We start from the raw sequence: 19,359 nt of genomic DNA, 5'->3' as shown, positions 1-19,359 counted from the left end.
TATTGCTGCCCGTGATTCTGCTGCCTCGACTTCTTCTCTTGAATATCCCCTATCTAGGAATTTTTTGCCCATTACAGTAACCTCATTTTGGAAAACTATTGGGTCACTTACTATCCTTTTCACCTGTAACATCTGACTGTACGGCAAATTTTTGGTGAGGCTGGGTTGGTGGAAACTGAGTCTTTGGAGTACGTTGTTGCGGTCTGTACTTTTGGGGAATATTGTTGTTTTACATTTGTTGTCTGTGATGTTAATTTTGACATCCAAGAAATGTATGGTATTTTGAGAATATTCATGTGTGAATTGGATTCTTGGGTCTATACTGTTGAGGTGATTGAAGAATTCTAGTAATTTGGATTCAGTGTTCGTCCACACTGCAAAAACGTCATCAATGTACCTGATCCAAATGGCGAGGTCTTGTCACCACAAATGGTTAAGATGTACATGTTCTGTCTCAAATGTATGCATGAATGCAATCGCATAGGTTGGGGTCATAGTAGCCCCAATTGCAGTGCCTGCAACTTGTAGATAGTATCTGTCTTTGTAGTGAAAATTTTAGTTGTTTCCTATGAATTCCAATAGTGGCATGATGAATTCTTTCCGTGCTGGTATCTCTTCTTCTTGTAACAGTATCCATTCGACTGCTTCTCTTCCTAAATCATGAGGAATCGATGTGTATAGACTTTTGACGTCTATCGTGAAACATATATTATAAGAAGGAAATGGTATTTCGTTGAGATATTGTAGGAAGTGTGTCAAGTCTTTTATATAGATACTGGTTTTTTGGATCAAAGGTTGCAAGAAAAAGTCTACTTTCCTAGTGGTTTGAAAATACTGTTTATTCCTGCTACAATCGGTCTTCCTGGTGGTTTCTCTAGATATTTATGCACTTTCGGAATTGTGTAGAAGTGTGGTATTCGGGGATGTGTGTTGATTAAGAATTGTTTTGTATTATGATTGATCCACTTAAGTTCTTCTGCCTTATTTAAAAGTTATTCCAGGTTAAATTTAATTTCTCCTGTTGGATCTTCACTGAGTCTAGCATAAGTATTGGTGTCACAAAGAGGTCTTTCACATTCTTGTTCATAGTCTGTGGTGTTTAGAAGCACTAGGCCCCCTCCTTTATCGGCCAACCTTATGGTAATAGATTCATCGCCATACAGGTTCTTGATCAGTTGTAATTCATGTGGTTTCATGTTCCGTTAACTCGAATGTTTACATTTTATTTTTTCAAGATCTCTAGTTACTTGTTTCTGGAAAATGTCCACTGAGGGTATCGTGATCAGTAGAATGAAGGTGCTCTTGCCCCTACATTCTTTAAAGACCAAATAGTCTGTACCTTGTGCTTCGTCATGTTCAAGTTCACTGAAAAATACTTTAAGTTTCATCTTCCGTATCAGTTTGTTTAATTCTATCTTAGTATTGAATAAAGTACTATTATATGTTGGCACAAGTCCTTTTTGTAATGTTTGTATCTCTTTTACTGTTAAGGTTCTTGCTGATAAGTTGATTACTATGTTTTCTTCTGCTGTAACCTTGTGTTTGGTTTTTCCTTTTGTTTTTCTCTTGCCCCTTATTGTTCTCTTCTTCCTTTTTTCTAAAAAAGCAGCTCTTCCTTTGTTTGGTGTTTCTGTTGTTCCTGTTATTCATTCTGGTACTTGGAGTGTTTTCTTCTTCTTGATTTGTGGTTTCTCTCTCTGTGTCTCTGCCTGAACTAGATGTCTCACTAGTGTTGTTTGGTTTAGTTTTTCTTAAAGAATTGACCATCCAACTGTACACTTCATCTTTTAAATAGTCATATGTATCTCTTCTGAATTTCCAGATTTTCTTTGTCTCCAGTTCTGTCTTGTATCCTGCCAATTTGTTGTTGATGTCTTCCAAGATTGCATCTACCTCTTCTCTGTTCAAGGTTGTCACTAATTGCTTCTCTATTTCTTGGATTTCATTTCCTAAGTCTTTGAGGTTGTTAGCTAATTCTTGAATTGTAAGGTGGATTAAATCTAAAGAACATTTATTGAGTATCGCCTCCCATTTTTTCACAAATTCCTTACTTTCTTTGCATATAGTAGGACGCAGTTGGATACGTAATCCTCGGGGTAGTCTTTGACCCCTGGAGTACCTTCCAAGTGTGATTGCATGCCGTTTACGATTGATCTCTTTTCGAATCAGATATTCTAATTGTTTGATTCTGCGTGCTGGAGCTTGTTTATTATCGCTATTTGCACTAAATCCAGTATCCTTTATTAAGCCAAGTATTTTGTCTGCGAGCAAGCAAACAACGACCAGAGCTTGTTATCAAAAGTATATAATTATTTATTTAACACACACTTTAGAAAATACACTAGCACTATAAATCAAAAGCAAGTTCCAACACAATCAGAAAAGCATGCACACCTCCCTTAGCAATTACTAGACAAGTCTAAGTCAAAACACCACTTTTTGTCAAAACAGGTTAGCATGTAACTTAGATGGCACTCCAATAATTAGGTTAAAGGGAGAGAAAAAGGCAGGTCGTAAAAATTAAACAGTTACCAACACTTTTAAGAGACGAAAACAAGTTAGTGAAGGCAGCGTCTACTGTAGAGCCAAAATTCATGGGCCAGGCCCACTTTAAATCGAGTAAGGTGAAATGTGCCCAAGATCACACAGTTGAGAAATGCATTCAAGTCTTTGTAGAAATGTTCAAAAGAGGTTGGGTTGGTTCAAAAGGTAAAGTTAGAAGGTCTGGGGGCCAACCCAGTTGGAAAGCCAAGGATTTAAGGGTCACCTTTAGCAATCCGAATAAAGGGAGGCCAGGCAGAACACAGTACCTTAAAGAGTGAGGAAGCTCCAGCGGTGGCAGTTGTTCCTGGCAGTGGGTGTAGTTCGTGGTTTCGACCAGGGGAAGAGAGGATCTCATCGAGGAGGAAACTTGGAGTCATTGCACTGCCCAGGGAAGAAACCAGCCGCAGAGTTTGTCGGTTAAATGGTCCATTCCTGGTATTCGCGGTCACATTGGTGAAGCTTGGCTATCCGGCCACCGGAGTGCTTGGCATGGCGATTCAACCAAGAGACTTCCTGGAAGGCGAAATGGCAAACTGGTTGATCCCACCAGATCAGAGGAAGAAGACCCTTTCAGCAGAAGATCATCTCTTGTCGTCTTGAAAGTGGTGAGGTTGTTGCAGCAGGGCTCCACCTGTGGTGTCATCATTGCAGATGGCTCAGCTTCTCCCCTCTTCGGATTTCTTAGGTCCTGTGGTGACTTCTGAAGTTCCAGTCCCAAAAGCCCTGCTTATATGCAGAAAAACCCCCATTCAACAGCCTAGCTGTCACTCAGACATGCTAAGTGGTGAGCCGGCGGCTCACCACTGGGCCAATCAGAACAGAGTGTGACTTGAGTTGCTAAAGCAACGCAGTCCAGGGTGCCAATTCCCCCACCCACACATCCTGTGGAACCCAGACAGAGTGGCACCAGTTAGAAGGGTTCTGTGGAGAAGCCCGCCAAAAAGTGGAACAAAGGGCCCGACCTTGGTTGGAGTCACAGAGACAGACACAAACGCCATTTTAGAAAAGAGTTCTGGCGAAAAGACCCAACCAGTGATTTAATATTAAATAAATAACCCAGCATTATCTTTAACATTGCACCAAAAAGTGGTGCGTTTAAAATCAATGGGAGAATCCCATAGAGAATATTCCGGTCGAATATTTTGCGTGGTAACCACTGCCACCAGCCAGAAACTCCACAAGGGGGGACCGGACAGTGCCCCCTTGGAAACAGACCCAGGGGCAATCGAATTAACCCCTTCCAGTACTTTCACAATATGATGGTTCCTACTGGTTCTGTTCACAATTTTGGACTAGTAAAGCCAATGGTGACCATACATGCCCTGGGAGACAGTAGTCAGTCCCAGAGTATGGAGTCTATATTTGGGGGTCACTATGACACCCCTCTGTTACTGCACTGAGGGTGCTGTGTAACACATACACAAAAGACAGATGGTACCCTATGGAGTAAAAGACCCCATAGCCCATAAGCACACAAAAAGCTAAAGACATATCTCAAATCATTCCTAAGAGTGGGAGGAAAAGAATCTCACTCTTAGCAGGAGAAAAAAACAAACCCCAAAAATCCAGCAAAGCTGCTGGGGGACTCACTAGGTTTGGGAAATTAGCCTTATAAGAGTATTCTCCCTAACTATCCAGTATCCTTTATTAAGCCAAGTATTTTGTCTGCCTCTTCGGTTGAAAAGCCTAATGTTTCGGCTTTATTTGTCAACAATGCTTCTTTGTCTGCAAATGACATTTTCTTCTTGCTTTCATAGAAAACTCAGCATTGTTTATGTCTAATGTGATTTATCAATAGCATGCCTCCACCTCAAATGTGTCGAGACAAGATCCAAAATGAAGAGTAGGGGTGGGCCCCACTGTTATTTGTCAATCTTTCCAATTATGTAAGTTTCAAAAAATCAAATCTGATTTTTAATGGTTGTTTTGGCCTGGAGCTGCCAGTCAAAAAAGGTCCTATTACACAGGGACCCCAATAGTGCACAACAAACATAATAAATAAGTTCACACCACCCTATTAGTACTGGCGCTCTCAGTTGGCCCCCCAAGCATGCCGAATTGTCTTGAGAAGGCACACCATGCACACTTGTTTCGCTATTTGAGCTAAATATTTACCTAATATTGTATACTCTTTTTGTATAAACTTCTAACCCTTGGTTGCACTACTTAACAAGTAATAATGAGTTTGCGCAGATTTAATAAGAATTATTGTTTTTGTTTTCTATATAATGTTATACTAAGAATGCCGCATTTCCTTAAGTAGGCACATCATGCAGACTTGTTGCGCTATGAGATCTAAATATTTACCTAAAACATACGCTCTGAGGCTTGAGCCACACCGAGGGTTCTTAACCACAAAGCCACACTCAGATTTACAAAGTGGCACATGGGTCTCAGTTCTACAAGCGAGCCTCGTTTTGTCTAAGTACAGGGCAGGGCTGTATTTAAGCAGCTGCCTGCAGGAGCTCAGTCTCTTGCATTAAGAGTTCTCCCAGCACCTTTTTAGCCTTCAGCCATGAATTGTATGCTGTTCCTGTTGCCGTATTATCCTGCTTCTGACCCAGTGCCCTTTGCCGGCTCATCTGGGCTCCCTGCCTTGCAGCCTGCTACACTCCTCTGCCTGCAGCCCTGGTCCTCTGGGCTCCCTGCCTCGCTGCCCTGTTCCTCTGGGCTCCCTGCCTTGCAGCCTGCTACACTCCTCTGCCTGCAGCCCTGGTCCTCTGGGCTCCCTGCCTCGCTGCCCTGCTCCTCTGGGCTCCCTGCCTTGCAGCCTGCTACACTCCTCTGCCTGCAGCCCTGGTCTTCTGGGCTCCCTGCCTCGCTGCCCTGCTCCTCTGGGCTTGCTCCTTGCTGTCCTGCTCCTCTGCAGTCCTCAACAGTTCGCCTGCACCTTGTGCCATCCGTTACTCCAGCCCTGCTTCCTTGTTTGCAGCCCCCCTGTTTCCTGGTTACTGTTCCCTTGCTCTCTTCCTTGTTTGCAACCCCTGTTCTTGATCCCTGTCCTTCGCTTCCTTGAGTCTTCTGTCCTCCCCTTAGGTTTTCCATTTCAGTTATACTGTTTCTGTACAGACACCCACAGCTGTTGTTCCCAGCCATGAGCATACAGAGTGGGCTCCTGTAATAGCAATCTGTGCAGAAGGCTGGAGTTTCCGAAGGTCAGTGGAACACTCTTTTCCATTTCTGCATACACCCCAAAGAGGGAATCCAGTTTGTTTGTACCTTTGTATTTCCTGCCCCTTTTTTGTTCACAGCTACGATTACCTCTTCTTCTTTCTTGTTGAGCTTCCTGCTGTGTGTGCTTATCTGTCACCTTCCATCAGCACAGCCACCCAAAACCTACCTGGGTGCTATTCTTGACAGAGTGCCATCCTTGACAGGGTTAAAACAAATAAGAGACAGAATGAGACCAGAAAAATATTGTTTTTATGACCTAATGGAACAGGGTTGAATACAAAATGTAAAGAGGAAAGTAGATTAAGTTCAACAAATGCAACAAAAGCAGGTTTGAAGAGAGAGGTGACACAAAGTGAGCCAGGGTAGTAGAGGTTTGCGGGAAGGATGGAAAGACTGACCAGCATAAAGAAATTCTAAAGTAGAAAGGAATCCTGCTTTAGGAAAGGGCAGAACAGAATCAGATGAACGAAAAGCAAATTTGGTACGAGAAGTAAGGTTTATTATAAACAGCAGAAATGAAGCTGCGGTCCGGAAAGGATCTAGGATTACAGCGAGTTCAGGCAAAATAATAGCGGGAAGAATCAGAGGAAACCAAAAGAGAGAAAAAAATAAGGCTATGGTCTGTGGAAATGAAAGGCTGATAGTGACCATAGAGTCATCATGAAAAGAAGAGAATATTAGGTCCAGAGAGGAACCAGGGAAGTGTGAATAAAGAATATATGTTATACAAAGAAACACATTTGCTAAAAAAAAATTATTGAAGATTACTGTTCACCTCTATAATGTGCCTTTCCCAAAGCAACATCTGTAAGCCAATATTAGAAATAAACAGTGATTTTCCTTTTGCACAGCCATGTTATACAAATGAAACAGAAACTGGGCCTCATTACAACCCCGGCGGTAGCCGTGCCGGTGTAGAGAAGGTCCCAAGTACGGCCTGCACTCCAACCATCCATTTTGAAGTACCAGGAACGTTAACGCCAAAGTATGTGATGTATAATGAGCAAATAAACCAGCCGAGAGACGCAGTGGGGCTCTGTCCAGTTCCTATCAGAAGAACAGTACCAACACCAAAGAAAACATGGACAGTAAGGTACCCATTGAGAAAACCATATCAACAAATGAGAAGAAATGAAGATCGTCTGAGTACAGTCCCTGAAGAAGCCAAAAAGGTCTTAATGGAAGACGAATGGTGATGTCACAAGAACCCGGACTGACTCACATATAGAAGATATGATGACCTGAGAATGACATAAAGAGACGAAACACCATGGACAAGGGACATTGTGAACCTAAAGTGAAAGACGATGTCAAATGTTACTCCTCATTCCCATTTGAGTCCCATAGGACTCAATGGGAATGGGGAGGACGGAAGCACAGTGCACAACAGTGCTGGTGCTTCCGTCAAAGTCTGCTGGCGGGTGCCTTTCCGCCCGCCAGGGTCAGACCTGGCGGGCGAAACGGCACCCGCCAGCAGACTCGTAGTTTACCGGCCCAGAAACAATGGTGTCAGTAAGCTTACCGGCACTGTTGTTTCCAGACCGGCAAACTTGTAATGATGCACACTGTGTTGTAATATGCACTACATAAATAATTCACAAACTTTATTTAAACATCCAAGACATCTTCAATTTTAATGTAAACATTTTCTCAGAATTATTAGTACAGCAGATAGGTGAAATATTTGGAAGATTTGTGCTATTGATGATAGCAGCATGAATATTGGCGCACGTATACAAAATATAAAGGTTTTATTTTGGCCATGATGCCATCCCAGATTTTCCTACTAACATTAATGGGTTCCATGTGTTAAAATCGCGGCGAAAATGGCCGTGAACACAAAATATTTCGGCAAAAAGGCTGTGGTTTTGCCACCGCAATCCATGTTAAGGATGCAGGGGACACCCCCGCAACCCCAGACCCATTATACCATTTAAGGAGAGCTGCGGACTCCCTTGCAACGCCCGCTCCCCTTAAATGGTGTAATGGGGTACACCTTTAACGTGGCAAACCACAGCATTTTTGCCTTGATTTTTTGTAAATGTGACATTTCTACCACGATTTTTTGTAAATGTGACATTTTTACTGCGCCTTTATCACTGCATACCCATTAATGGTGGATATTCAAAATGGTGAACTCGGAAAATTGTCAATCTGATCTTTCGTATGCTATTTGATGCTGTTACTTTCATATTACATGTGATTTTCTGTGAACGTATGTCATAAATATGTGTGCAAAATCGCCAATAGTTCATAAAAAAGCATTCAAAAATAAGGGTGTGAAAAAAGGCCAGCTTAATATTATTATTATTAAGAAAAAGAAATAGAAGATACAAATATGGAGATAATACATAAGATGAAGAATTTGTCGACTGAATGTTGGCATTCTTGAAAGATCATAATCTCCTGGCTTTTATACATGTCTCTTGTTTTGGTGCATCCCGCTTGTGTCCAGGTAAGGTATGTGTTCTGTTCCATTCCTGGCTGAAAGGATGAAGGCGGTTAACATTTTGTTCAGTAATTTGAAGAATGATTTCAGGATCTTTATTGGGAGTGTTTGGAAATAGTATAGTAATTTCGGCAGAATTGACATTTTTATGACCGCCATTCTTCCGCACCATGTGATATTTAGAGGGTTCTCCAGATCTGCTTTCAGCTTTGCAGGAGATTCGAGTAGTTGGCGTTGTAAAGCCGGCTAATCGTGGGTGTTAATTTAATCACCAAGTACGTGATGGCCTCTGGGGCGATATTTAAGTGGGTGGAGGGTGCCATTGTGTCTACCATTGTTGGGTTTGCAGTTAGGTTTAGTATTTCTGATGTTTGCCTATTTATTTTCAGGCCTGAGATGGCCCTGAATTGTTCTAGCTCCAATAGTAGTGCTGGGAAAGAGTGTTCCGGGACCGTCAGTGCTATCAGAATGTTGTCTGTGAATGCCATGGTTTTGTTTTCCTCTCCCCCCATTACTATGCCCCTCACGTGGGATGCTTACCTAATCCGGATCAACAGAGGTTCTAGAAATATGGTGTATAACTAAAGAGATAGAGAGCATCCATGTTCGGTGCCCCTGGTTAGTGGGATTGGTCTTGAAAGAGTATCATTCAGGGCGATTCACAGTGAGGGTGTGTTGTAATTGGCTTTGACCATTTGCATATAATTTGGTCCAAATCCCATGTTTTTCATTGTTTGAAATAATTGTGACCATTCAACCCTGTCGAAAGCTTTCTCTGTGTCTAAGGACACGAAGATAGCTGGGGCATTCGTATGCTCAGCTTTCTCAATTAGGTGGCTCACTTTGCGGGTTTTGTCTGCCATTTGTCACATCGGGATGAATCCCGATTGGTCTGGTCCTATAAGTATCGGGAGAAGCTGTGTAATTCTTTCTGCCAGGAATTTGGTGTAGAGTTTAGCATCTAAATTGATTAGGGCTATTGGGCGGTATGACCCCAGAAGGGTCGGGTCTTTTCCTGGTTTGGGAAAGATTACCAATTTTGCCTCATTCATGGAGTTTGTTATGTTCCTCTGTGACTGGAAGCTGTTATATAGGTTTGCTAATTTTGGAGCCAGGACATTGCAGTAAAGGCGTCTGGGTAGCAGTCTGGACCCGGTGCTTTGTTTCTAGGGATTTGTTTTATTACCTAAATAACTTCTTCCACCTGTATCTACCTTTCTAATGTCGCCCTGTCTGTGTCTGAGATGTGGTGAAGGGGGAGGTTTTCTAGATAAACCTTTTGTTTTTTTTTCATTGTGGTTTTCCAACTTATCTCCCCCATTTTTTCATTAGATGTTTTTATCTGGCCCTGTTTGTCTTTCAGCTTCAGAATGGTTATCCTCGCCTTTTTTCTCGAAGCTGCCTTGCTAGGAGTTTAGTTGCCTTATTGGCACTTATGTAGTAGTTGTGCTTCAGTCTTAGGAGCGCTAGCTCTGCTTTCTTGTCTTGCATTAAACTAAATTGTGCTTGCATGTGTTTCAGGGCCTTTTTACTGGGGTTGCTCACTATTTCAGTTTGTATTCCCTTCAGTTTCCCTTCCAATTCTTCCAATTCTTCCTCCCAATTTTTCCATATGTTGTCGCTATGTGCATTTAGTGCTATCAGATCGCCTTACAGTACTGCCTTAAAGTAATCCCAGACTGAGAGTAATCCCAGACTGTACTCTCTGGGGTTGTGCCATTGTCATTTTCAGAGAAATATTGTTCAATCTTTTCTCTTATTGTGTCTGCTCTCACCCTATCCTGTAGTAAATCCGTGGGGAATTCCCACGGGCAGATCCCTCCCCTCGTCCTATTGATGTTAATGGATGCCACTATCAGAGTGTGATCCCAGAGGGATATTGGTCCTATCTCTATGTTAGTAACCTTCTCTACCAGGCCTGTGGATGCCCAGAAATAGTCAATCCTTGATTGGGAGCTGTGTACCTGTGAGAAATGGGTAAAGCCCTGTGTTTCTCCTTTTTTGGCACGCCAAATATCTTGTAATGCCAGTATTTCAAATGTTCTCTTTAATGCTTTTGAAGGGACCTTCTTCCCGATTTGTGTATTTTGTCCTGCTTTGGGTCCCATGCTATGATATGATATGATATGGCATTTATAACGCGCCTATACACAAGTGTTTCAAGGCGCGATGAGGCAGGGGGGGAACAAGGGGAGACAGACAAACGATCCTACTAGGCCAGGTGTCATTCAGATTGTGTAAGTGCAGGGTGGGGGGGAAGGGAAAAGTGCAAGGGGGGAAAGGGAGAGGAGAAGTGCTGTACAGGTTTAGTAGAACAAGATAAATAATAAGGGCCAGCTGGTGGCAAGTGCAAGATAAGTGCAGACAAGTGCTGGGAGGAGGGGCTGTAGGGATACAGAGACAGTCCCACAGTGCAGGGGTTGCCAGGTAGGCAGTGCAGGGGAGAGTGGCAGGGACACGGACCGGGGTAGGTGAGTGGCCCCCTTGCAGATTCAGTGCAGTTTCAGTAATATTAACAGGGGAGAGGGGGAGAGAAAGCAGAGGCAAAGAGGAAGGTTTTGAGGTGCTTCCGGAACCGGAGATGGTTATCTTCAAGTTTCAGGGAGGTAGGAAGGCTGTTCCAGAGGGAGGCCCCTGAAGCGGAGAGAGATCTACCCCCAACTCGTTGCTTGGAGAAGCGGCTGACCCTGAGGGAGTTGGAGGTGGATGAGCGAAGAACTCGAGAAGGAAGATATTTAGGAAGAGAGAGTTGAAGGTATTTTGGCCCGATGCCCCGGAAGGCCTTGTGGACAATGCAGAGGGTTTTGAACTTAATCCTCGCAGCCACTGGGAGCCAGTGTAGTGATTTCAGTCCTGGAGAGATACGGTCCCTGGGCGTGATGCCAAGGACAAGTCTTGCAGTCCTGTTCTGGATGAGTTGCAAAGGGCAGAGAGTAGAGGCAGGCAGATTCAGATAGAGGCTGTTACAGTAGTGCAACTTTGAGAGAACAAGGGCTCTAGAGACAGTGAGCTTCTGGGGGAAGAAGAGGAAAGGAAGGATACCTCTGAGGAGGTGAAGCTGGTAGTGTGACTTCTTAGAGATGTCAGATATGTGATGAGAGAAAGAGAGTGTGGAGTCAAAGATGACCGCAAGGTTTTTAGCCTTGCAGGTAGGATCAGGAAGAGGGCCAAGAGAGGCCGGCCAGAGAGCTGCAGGGAAGGAGGGAGTGGGTGTGCCGATGGGTAGAATCTCAGTCTTACTGGCATTAAGGCAGAGGTCATTGGTGGCACACCATTCCTGGATAGCAGAAAGAAAGTCAGAGATGAGGGAAGGAGAAGAGGAGGCCGAGGGTAGCCTGAAAATGAGCTGGGTATCATCCGCATAGCACTGAAAATTGGGGCAGAGAGCGGCGATGCAGTGGGCAAGAAGTGCCAAGTACTGGTTGAACAGCCAGGGAGAGAGATTAGATCCCTGGGGGACACCACAGGTAGAGAAAAAGATGTCAGAGAGGAAGGACCCCAGTTGGACCTGGGAGGGTCGATTGGAGAGGAAAGAGGACAGCCACGCCAGAGTCTGACCAGTGATACCCAGGTTATCATGGAGACGGTTGAGCAGGATGGTATGGTTGACAGTATCAAAGGCAGAGGAGAGATCAAGCAAAATGAGAACACAAGGAGTGTTTGAGTCAAGGTTCGAGAGCAGGTCCTCACAGATGTTCAGGAGAGCAGTTTCTGTGCTTCTGACAGCTCTGAAGCCAGACTGATGGTCGTGAAGACTACCAACAGATTCAGCATGGAGATTAAGCTGGGAGGTGGCCAGTTTCTCCAGGAGCTTACCCAGGAAGGGAGTGATAGAGATTGGGCGATAGTTAGCCGGGCAGGAGTGGTCAGAGGAGGGTTTCTTAAGAAGGGGGTGCACAAGGGAGTGCTTGAGTGGGGATGGGAAGACTCCAGAGGCGAAGGAGTGATTGCAGAAGTCAGCCAGGGTAGGAGCTAAGGAGTCAATGTGGTCCTTGATGGTTTTGGAGGAGCATGGGTGGACCAGTTTTGACGAGACTTTCATAGATCAGACTTGCTCAAAACCTCATCAGCAGAAAAAAGGGGAAAGGCAGAGAAGGAGGGTGGAGGGGTGGCTGCAGAAGGGCCAGAGGAAGAGCAGGGAATAGAGAGGGGGAGGTGATATGAGGGGAGTGAGGACAGGATGTCCTGAGTTTTTTAAATGAAGTGAGAGGCCAGTGCCGTACAGAGGGCCTGGGAGGGGACAGGAGCGGTAGAGACTGCAGCAGGGTTGGCCAGCTCCTTGCAGATTTTAAAGAGTTCGGCCGAATTATTAGATGCCGCAGAGATGCGGGCTTGGATAAGGGCTCTCTTCTTGGTGAGAACGGAGAGCCGGTATCGCCTTTGGAGTAGGCGGCAGGCCAGTTTGTCAGAGGATGCACATGAAGCATGCCATTTCCTCTCTGCCACCCTGCACTTGCATTTAAGGGTGACGAGAACTGAGTCATACCAGGAGTTTTGGCTTTGGGCTTCAGGCGGATTCTCATGACAGGGGCAAGGATATCAAGAGTATCAGATATAGCAGAGTGAAGCGTGGAGAGGGCTGTGTCAGGGTGGGAGTCAGCCGAAAGAGGGGGGGCGAGAAGGTGGCAGCGAAAGCCTCAACTGACACGCGCTTCATTGGTCGGATGACCGAGAAGGAGGGTGGCAGTGATGAGGGTGGCTTTGCCTGTGGGGTAGGGAAGGTGAGGTGGGAGGATAGGAGACAGTGATCACTCCAGGAGAGAGGAGTGGAGAGAGGGACAGAGAGGGGAAGGTAAGAAGAGATCAGAGCATCAAGAGTGTGCCCTGCAGAATGAGTCGGCCCAGATGGGAGAATAGAGAGTGAGAGAGCGTCGCAGAGGTCGCGAAAGACTACAGACGGGGGACCGGAGGCATCAAGGTGGACGTTGAAGTCTCCAAGAAAGAGGAGTTGAGTGGTTGAGGACAGGAGTGAGGAGGAGAGGTCCGCCCACTCAGAGAGGAAGGAGGAAATTTGACCAGGTGGTCGATAGATAGTAGCCACGGTAAGGGACTGGCTAGGAGAGAGAGAGAGTTGGCACACAAGGCATTCAAAAGAGGAGTAGGTCTGCGTAGAAGTGACAGTGGCAGGAATCCACTCAGGGAAGATAAGGGTCACACCCCCCAGCATGGTTGGGCCTGGGCACGGAGAGGATCTTGTAGCCGTCAGGTAGCAGTGTGTCAAAGCTGGTGACAGAGCTGGCTTTGAACCATGTCTCGGTGAGACCGAGGACGTCAAGATCCAGTTCCTCAAGAAGGCAACAGATGTCAGAGGAATGTTTGACGGCAGAGCGAGAGTTAAGAGTGGCAATGTGGAGAAGATTGCCAGCCTTGAAGGATTTCAGGGGAGGGGTACAGATCGGAGGTACGCCCTGCGCAGGTGAAGAAGGAACACAAGAGGGGGCAGGGAGGGAGGGTGGAGGCAAGGTAGCCGATGACAGAGGAGGGGGGACAGCAGGAGAGGAAAGGAAGTTGATGAGGTGCGGGAAGCGTCTATCAAAGAGGTGAAGGTTGGCCTGAGGGCCTTGGACCAAGACGGTCCCATTAGCGTAGACATTAATAATGGCCTTAGAAGAGTGGAAGGAGGCCAAGAGGACATCCCAGTGGGTGCCACCATTAATGGGAGAAAAGGAGAAAGGAGAGAGCGCAGAGACCATATGAAGGGTCCATAGGTCAGGCGAAGGCACAAAAAAGAGGATGTCAGTGAGAGTTTCCTTGGACGAGGCACTGGTGTAGGTGTCAGCGATAGGGAGGCCTGGGTTAGAGACCAGGATGTCCTTTTTAAACTTTTTCCTGCCAGATTTAGTGAGGTGAGCAGGATAGTCAATGGAGAAGCAGTTAGAGAAGATAGGCGAGATAGAGAGCACCATGGAATAGGAGGGAGGGGGGGGAATAGACGAGAGCAAGCGGAAAGGGAGTGAGCGGCAAGCCCTAGTTTACCACATATCAGAACACAGTAACACAGTAATGCGTATTTGGTACCCAGTGGAGAGGCCATCTAAGTTTGAGAATCCTGCGAGGGGGGAAAAAAGCCCTAGTTTACCACATATCAGAACACAGTAACACAGTAATGCGTATTTGGTACCCAGTGGAGAGGCCACCTAAGTTTGAGAATCCTGCGAGGGGGAAAAAAAGCCCTAGTTTACCACAAGTTTCAGAACACAGTGGATTGTGGACACCAACCAAAAAAGAAAGTGAACATGTGTGGGTGGGGTGGGCCTGGGAGCAGGTGGAGCTGACAAGAAGGAGCGTTGGAACGGCGCCTGGCGTCCCCTGCGGACACCTGCAGACACCAACAGGAGCCGCAGCCGAGGGAGCCACCCCTTGCCTAAGGGGCCCTTAGCCGTGGGGGCTGCCGGGCAGGGGGCTGCCCAGGAGGATCAGTATATGGGGGGAGGTTGGCGGGATGGGGGGGGCACCAGGAAGAGGCTGCAAGGGGAGGGGCGAGGAGGAAAACACACCACAAGCTCGGAGCGCTGGAAGAAAGAAACATTTTACAAATTTAAACAATTTCAACTCACTCGAGGCCCTGGATGGGCTGGCAGGGAGTCACTCCTGCACTGGGCTGTCCAGGGAGCTGCTTTCAACCCCAGAGCTCTGCACAAAGAGGCGAGCGGGGAGAGCAGCCGTAGGGTAGTCCAGAAGGGACACCTAAAGGAGCCAATCAGGGGGGTGTGGGCGGGCAGGGAGGCGGGATGAGGAGGGCACCAGGAAGAGGCTGCAAGGGGAGGGGGGAGGAAGAAAACACACCACGCACTTGGAGCGCTGGAAGAAATAAAAAATTTACAAATTTAAACAATTTCAACTCACTCGAGGCCCTGGATGGGATGGCAGGGAGTCACTCCTGCACTGGGCTGCCCAGGGAGCTGCTTTCAACCCCAGAGCTCTGCACAAAGAGGCGAGCGGGGAGAGCAGCCGTAGGGTAGTCCAGAAGGGACACCTAAAGGAGCCAATAAGGGGGGTGTGGGCGGGCAGGGAGGCGGGATGAGGAGGGCACCAGGAAGAGGCTGCAAGGGGAGGGGGGAGGAAGAAAACACACCACGCACTTGGAGCGCTGGAAGAAATAAAAAATTTACAAATTTAAACAATTTCAACTCACTCGAGGCCCTGGATGGGCTGGCAGGGAGTCACTCCTGCACTGGGCTGCCCGGCGAGCTGCTCTCAACCCCAGAGCTCTGCACAAAGATGCGAGCGGGGAGATAAGCCATCGGGTAGTCCAGAAGGGACACCTAAAGGAGCCAATGAGGGGGGCGGTGTGGGCGGGCAGGGAGGCGGGATGGGGAGGGCACCAGGAAGAGGCTGCAAGGGGAGGGGGTAGCTGCTCTCAACCCCAGAGCTCTGCACAAAGAGATGTTGAGATCGCCTCCTAGTATAATGTCCCCTGAGGCAAAGCCTTCCAGTGTCTGCAGGGTCCCCCTCAAAAATCCATCCTGTCCCGTATTGGGTGCGTAGATTGAAGCCAGTGTTAATTGTTTGCCTTCTATTTTTATGTTGAGAAAGAGGTATCTTCCATATTATCTGCCAAGGTGTTTAGGAACTGTGTGTTTACTCTATCTTGTATGGCTATTAGGACTCCCACTGTTTTTACCACTGTGTTGGCTTGGTATATGCACGATGCCCCTCCTTTTTTGATCTGAGCTTTGTCCATTATTTTATGGTACATAATAATGTCTGCATGCCATCTCCAGGCCTGCCGTTCTAACTTGTTTCTCTTAATTGGAGTGTTCATCCCCCGGACGTTATGTGTCAGGATTATCAGGGGTTTGGAGTTCCTGCTATCCATATTCCGCCTTAGGTTTGGTGCTCACATGATTCCCTTCCCTACTGCCTCTTCTTGTCCCCCATTTTCCCACCCCCCCTTGTCATTCCCCCTTCCCCCTCCCTACCCCAACTTCCCCCTGAGGGGGTGGGGCTAGATACCTAGAAACGCTTGGACGACCTGTCCTACGTGCCCAGCCTCCACTGGTCCTCAGGTTTGTTGTTTGGGGGTTCCTAAACCCCACTTGAGATTCCAATTTGGCCCCCCTCCTTCCCTCAGGCCTTTAGATGTGAGATTCCAGGTGGTTCCCACCCCGTTAATTTGATTTGGCACCCTCCGCATTGCAGTTTTCTTACTTGTGTATTGGCATGTTCTGTGTGGGTATAATCTTTTCTTTCCACCTCGGTTCTTCCTCTTGGCCGTTTTCCAGCCTTCCATTTGCTGGAAGCTTGCGCTTGTTTTTGTGGTTTTTCCTAACCGTCTCGGTCGTCTTGGTGCAGATTCAAGATTTTTTCCCCTTCTTCGCACATTGTGATCCTATGCTGTCTCCCTTCCCATGTCAAGAGGAGTCCAAATGGGAACGTCCACCTATACCGCACTTGGTTGCTTGTTAAATGCTGGATTACTGGTCCCATTTTTCTCCTCTTCATGAGTGTGGATTTGGCAGCGTCTTGGTACAGCTGTATTTCTTGGCCATTTATTCTCAATGGGCCTGCTATCCTGGCTTTTTATAAGATTTGTTCTTTTTGTGCATATGATGCGATGGCTGCCAGCACGTTCCTTGGTCGAGTTCCTGGTTCAACCGGCCTTTTTGGTCTCACTCGGTGTAATCTGTCGATCATGATTTGGGGTTCTGTGTCCTCTTCGAGGACCTCTGTGAATAACTGTTGGACTGTCTCTGGGAGGTCTTTGTCCTCAATTGATTCGGGTAGGTTTCTAATTCTAATGTTCGATCTTCTCAATCTATTTTCCAAGTCCTCGCATTGGAGTTCAAGATTGTAGGAGAGGCGCGATAGGTGCTCCAGTGCCTCTTCTGATTTGTTGTTCTTATCCTCCATTTGTTGCACTGCTTTCTCTAAAGTGTCTGTCCTTTCTTCCAGTTTGGCAATGTCTTTTTTTACCTCCTGCAAAGATTGCTTCCTATCTTCCTTTAATGATTTGAAATGTTCCTGGAAAGAGAGAAGGCATTGATCCTGGAAATCCTTAAAGCAGTTTTGCATTTCTTCCTTGGTCATCGTGGCCTCCCCCATTTCTTGTTGGGAGTCTCTAACGGTCTCTCCCCACCGTACCATTGTCGTTTCTTTCATACTGCACAGCTGTTTCAGATGTCTTATTTGTGTCCCTTGGGAGGCCAGTGAGCTGGGGCCGTACTTTTAGATCTGGACTTTGGCATTAAGACTTGTGATATCTGGCTTTATTTGATATCTCTGTTTATGCTGTTCTTCTGTTGTTGAGTTGTACGGTTTGTGTTGTACCTTTGTTGGGGTCTCCCCTTGCCTTCTTCACTGTTGTATTCAGTTCTGTGTTGTTGGGAGGCCCACCCCTCCTTTGAATATCACTCCCGATTGTGTACTGTCTTGTAGGGATCTTGTCCTCTCTTGACTCCTGACTGGTCGTGCACTGGTCTCCTTCCGGGTGGCGCCGAAGAGCTCGGGGCTCCTTTAACTGCTAGATAGATTTGAGTCCTAGCTCTGCTCCGTGACCGCCCCAGTCCAGCCGTCGGCTAGAGGTTCTTGGGGGAAGATTATCTTTCAGGGTGGTAGGTACGACCTCCATTCAGTTGGGTCCCCTTTCTGGGGGTGCCCATGAAGTGTCAACAAACTTGTGTCGTTTTCTTCACCCTTTGTGCTCTATCTGTCCTGTTCCTGATGGGACCTTAGTTTTCCTCCCGTCCACCTCTTGCTAAACATTGTTTAATTAGGTGGGATCCGCATCAGTAGGCCTGTGCCGGGGTTCCATTCTTATCTGTGGGTGCGCGGATGGGCGGTGGGTTTCCTATTGTCACCTGTGTGTGGTTCTTGAACGGATTTCCTCCATTGGGTGGCTGTGTACCCCACTCTGTGCTGTGGTTGTGCTGTGAACGTCAGGGTGGGAGTCCGTTTCTGGGGTCCGTCGGTGTGTCTGGGGGAGTTGCCTTCCTTCTTGATATGCTGTTTGCTATTGCTTTATTCAGTGCTTAGTATTCGTTCACGGTTCAATCCCGTTGTTTGGGGACCCGGTCACCTTGTCCCCAAGGTAGTATCCACTGCCCACCTAGGTTTTACTAATACCCTGCTCACCTTATGGGTTTCCGTGCCTGCTCGCGCTGTTTTGGCTGAAGTGTCCATCACAATGAAGAGGCCCAATGCTTCTTTGCAGCACTTTGTGATGCCCCCCACCGGATCCACTCCACCTGGGGGAGAAATCCTCTACTGGGCGAGATGAGGTCCCAAGTCCAAGTCTTCCACAAGCCCCAGACTAGCTTCTTTTGTCCCTTTGTATTCTCCTGGACACCTCTTGCATGCCACGTCACTGCCCTTGTTTCCATTGTTCACTTTGATTGAATCTCCCCCACCAGGATTGTCTTTGTCCCTCCAATGTTGTGTTGTGGCCCGGTAGCGGGCTTGAGTTGTGGGGCATGTGGGGAGGAATGAGTCTTGAGCTCTTCTCCTGTCTGTTTCCCCACCGTACCCCAGAGTGTGCCCTGATGCTTTTATATCATTGGAAGTTCCTCCGTCCGTCCTTGAGAATTGCGTTGGTATACCTTGCCAGATGTCGCTGGGGATCTTGCCCTCACCGTGTTCCTTTGCGGCCCCACTTACATCTGGGTGAGTGGCCGCTTCCCGATGCCGGACATTGTTTCTGGCTGCCTGTACAATCTTTATGCCAGCTTGAGAGCTACTCATCCGCCAGTGCTGAATCGGGGCCCGAAGTCAACATTAGGGTATGAGTGGGTGGTTACTGGCTGCCTTTATCTCCCCATTGTCTTCTACCACTGCAGCGGCCTGTATTCCTGGGCTACAGGTTTTATGGTGCCCCTGTTCGGGTTTCGTCAGCCTTCCCCCTGTTGTCTGCCGAACCCCGGCAACAGGTCATGCCAATGACTGCGCACGTTCTATTCCTCTCTGCTGTGCTAGCTTTCCCGGCGCTCACTTTTTTTCCCCGCAATACATTATTGCTCCTTATCGCCATTGCGGACTGCTTCGGGGTGGGTTTGTTGCCTGGAAAAGCTTTATTGTATGGCTTAATTGAGTGGCCCAGCCGGGAGAGACACCTACATACATCCTCCTCTGCCGGCCACCATTTTGGAATCCCTACTTAGGTATTTTAATACATAAAAATACTGACAAGCGTGAACTTGTTGAAACCCTGCAGAAGCTCAGGTTCAGCATGCCATATGACAGTGTGCTAGACATCT

At 47.0% G+C, this 19,359-nt stretch overlaps 1 protein-coding gene across 1 annotated transcript; it reads right to left on the bottom strand.

Annotated features, from left to right (window-relative positions):
* Positions 1-1,437: 1,437 nt before the first annotated feature.
* LOC138561431 (rho-associated protein kinase 1-like) lies at positions 1,438-17,197 on the bottom strand. The gene is made up of 4 exons (XM_069642763.1): positions 16,784-17,197; positions 15,250-15,257; positions 14,961-14,968; positions 1,438-2,261 (listed from the first exon to the last, which is right to left on the bottom strand). The coding sequence occupies exons 1-4, from the start codon at positions 17,195-17,197 to the stop codon at positions 1,438-1,440; spliced, it is 1,254 nt and encodes a 417-aa protein (XP_069498864.1).
* Positions 17,198-19,359: the final 2,162 nt, after the last annotated feature.

The sequence above is a fragment of the Ambystoma mexicanum genome, chromosome 1q (genome assembly GCF_040938575.1).
Source record: "Ambystoma mexicanum isolate Mex_15411 chromosome 1q, UKY_AmexF1_1, whole genome shotgun sequence".
NCBI classification, from domain to species: Eukaryota; Metazoa; Chordata; class Amphibia; order Caudata; family Ambystomatidae; genus Ambystoma; species Ambystoma mexicanum.
Note: the sequence above shows the minus strand (reverse complement) of the source record. Positions and strands in the feature narration are given on the sequence as shown.

Excerpts from the sequence above, each read along its gene's own strand:
- LOC138561431 (XM_069642763.1), bottom strand. The coding sequence starts at position 17,197 with ATGACCAAGGAAGAAATGCAAAACTGCTTTAAGGATTTCCAGGATCAA.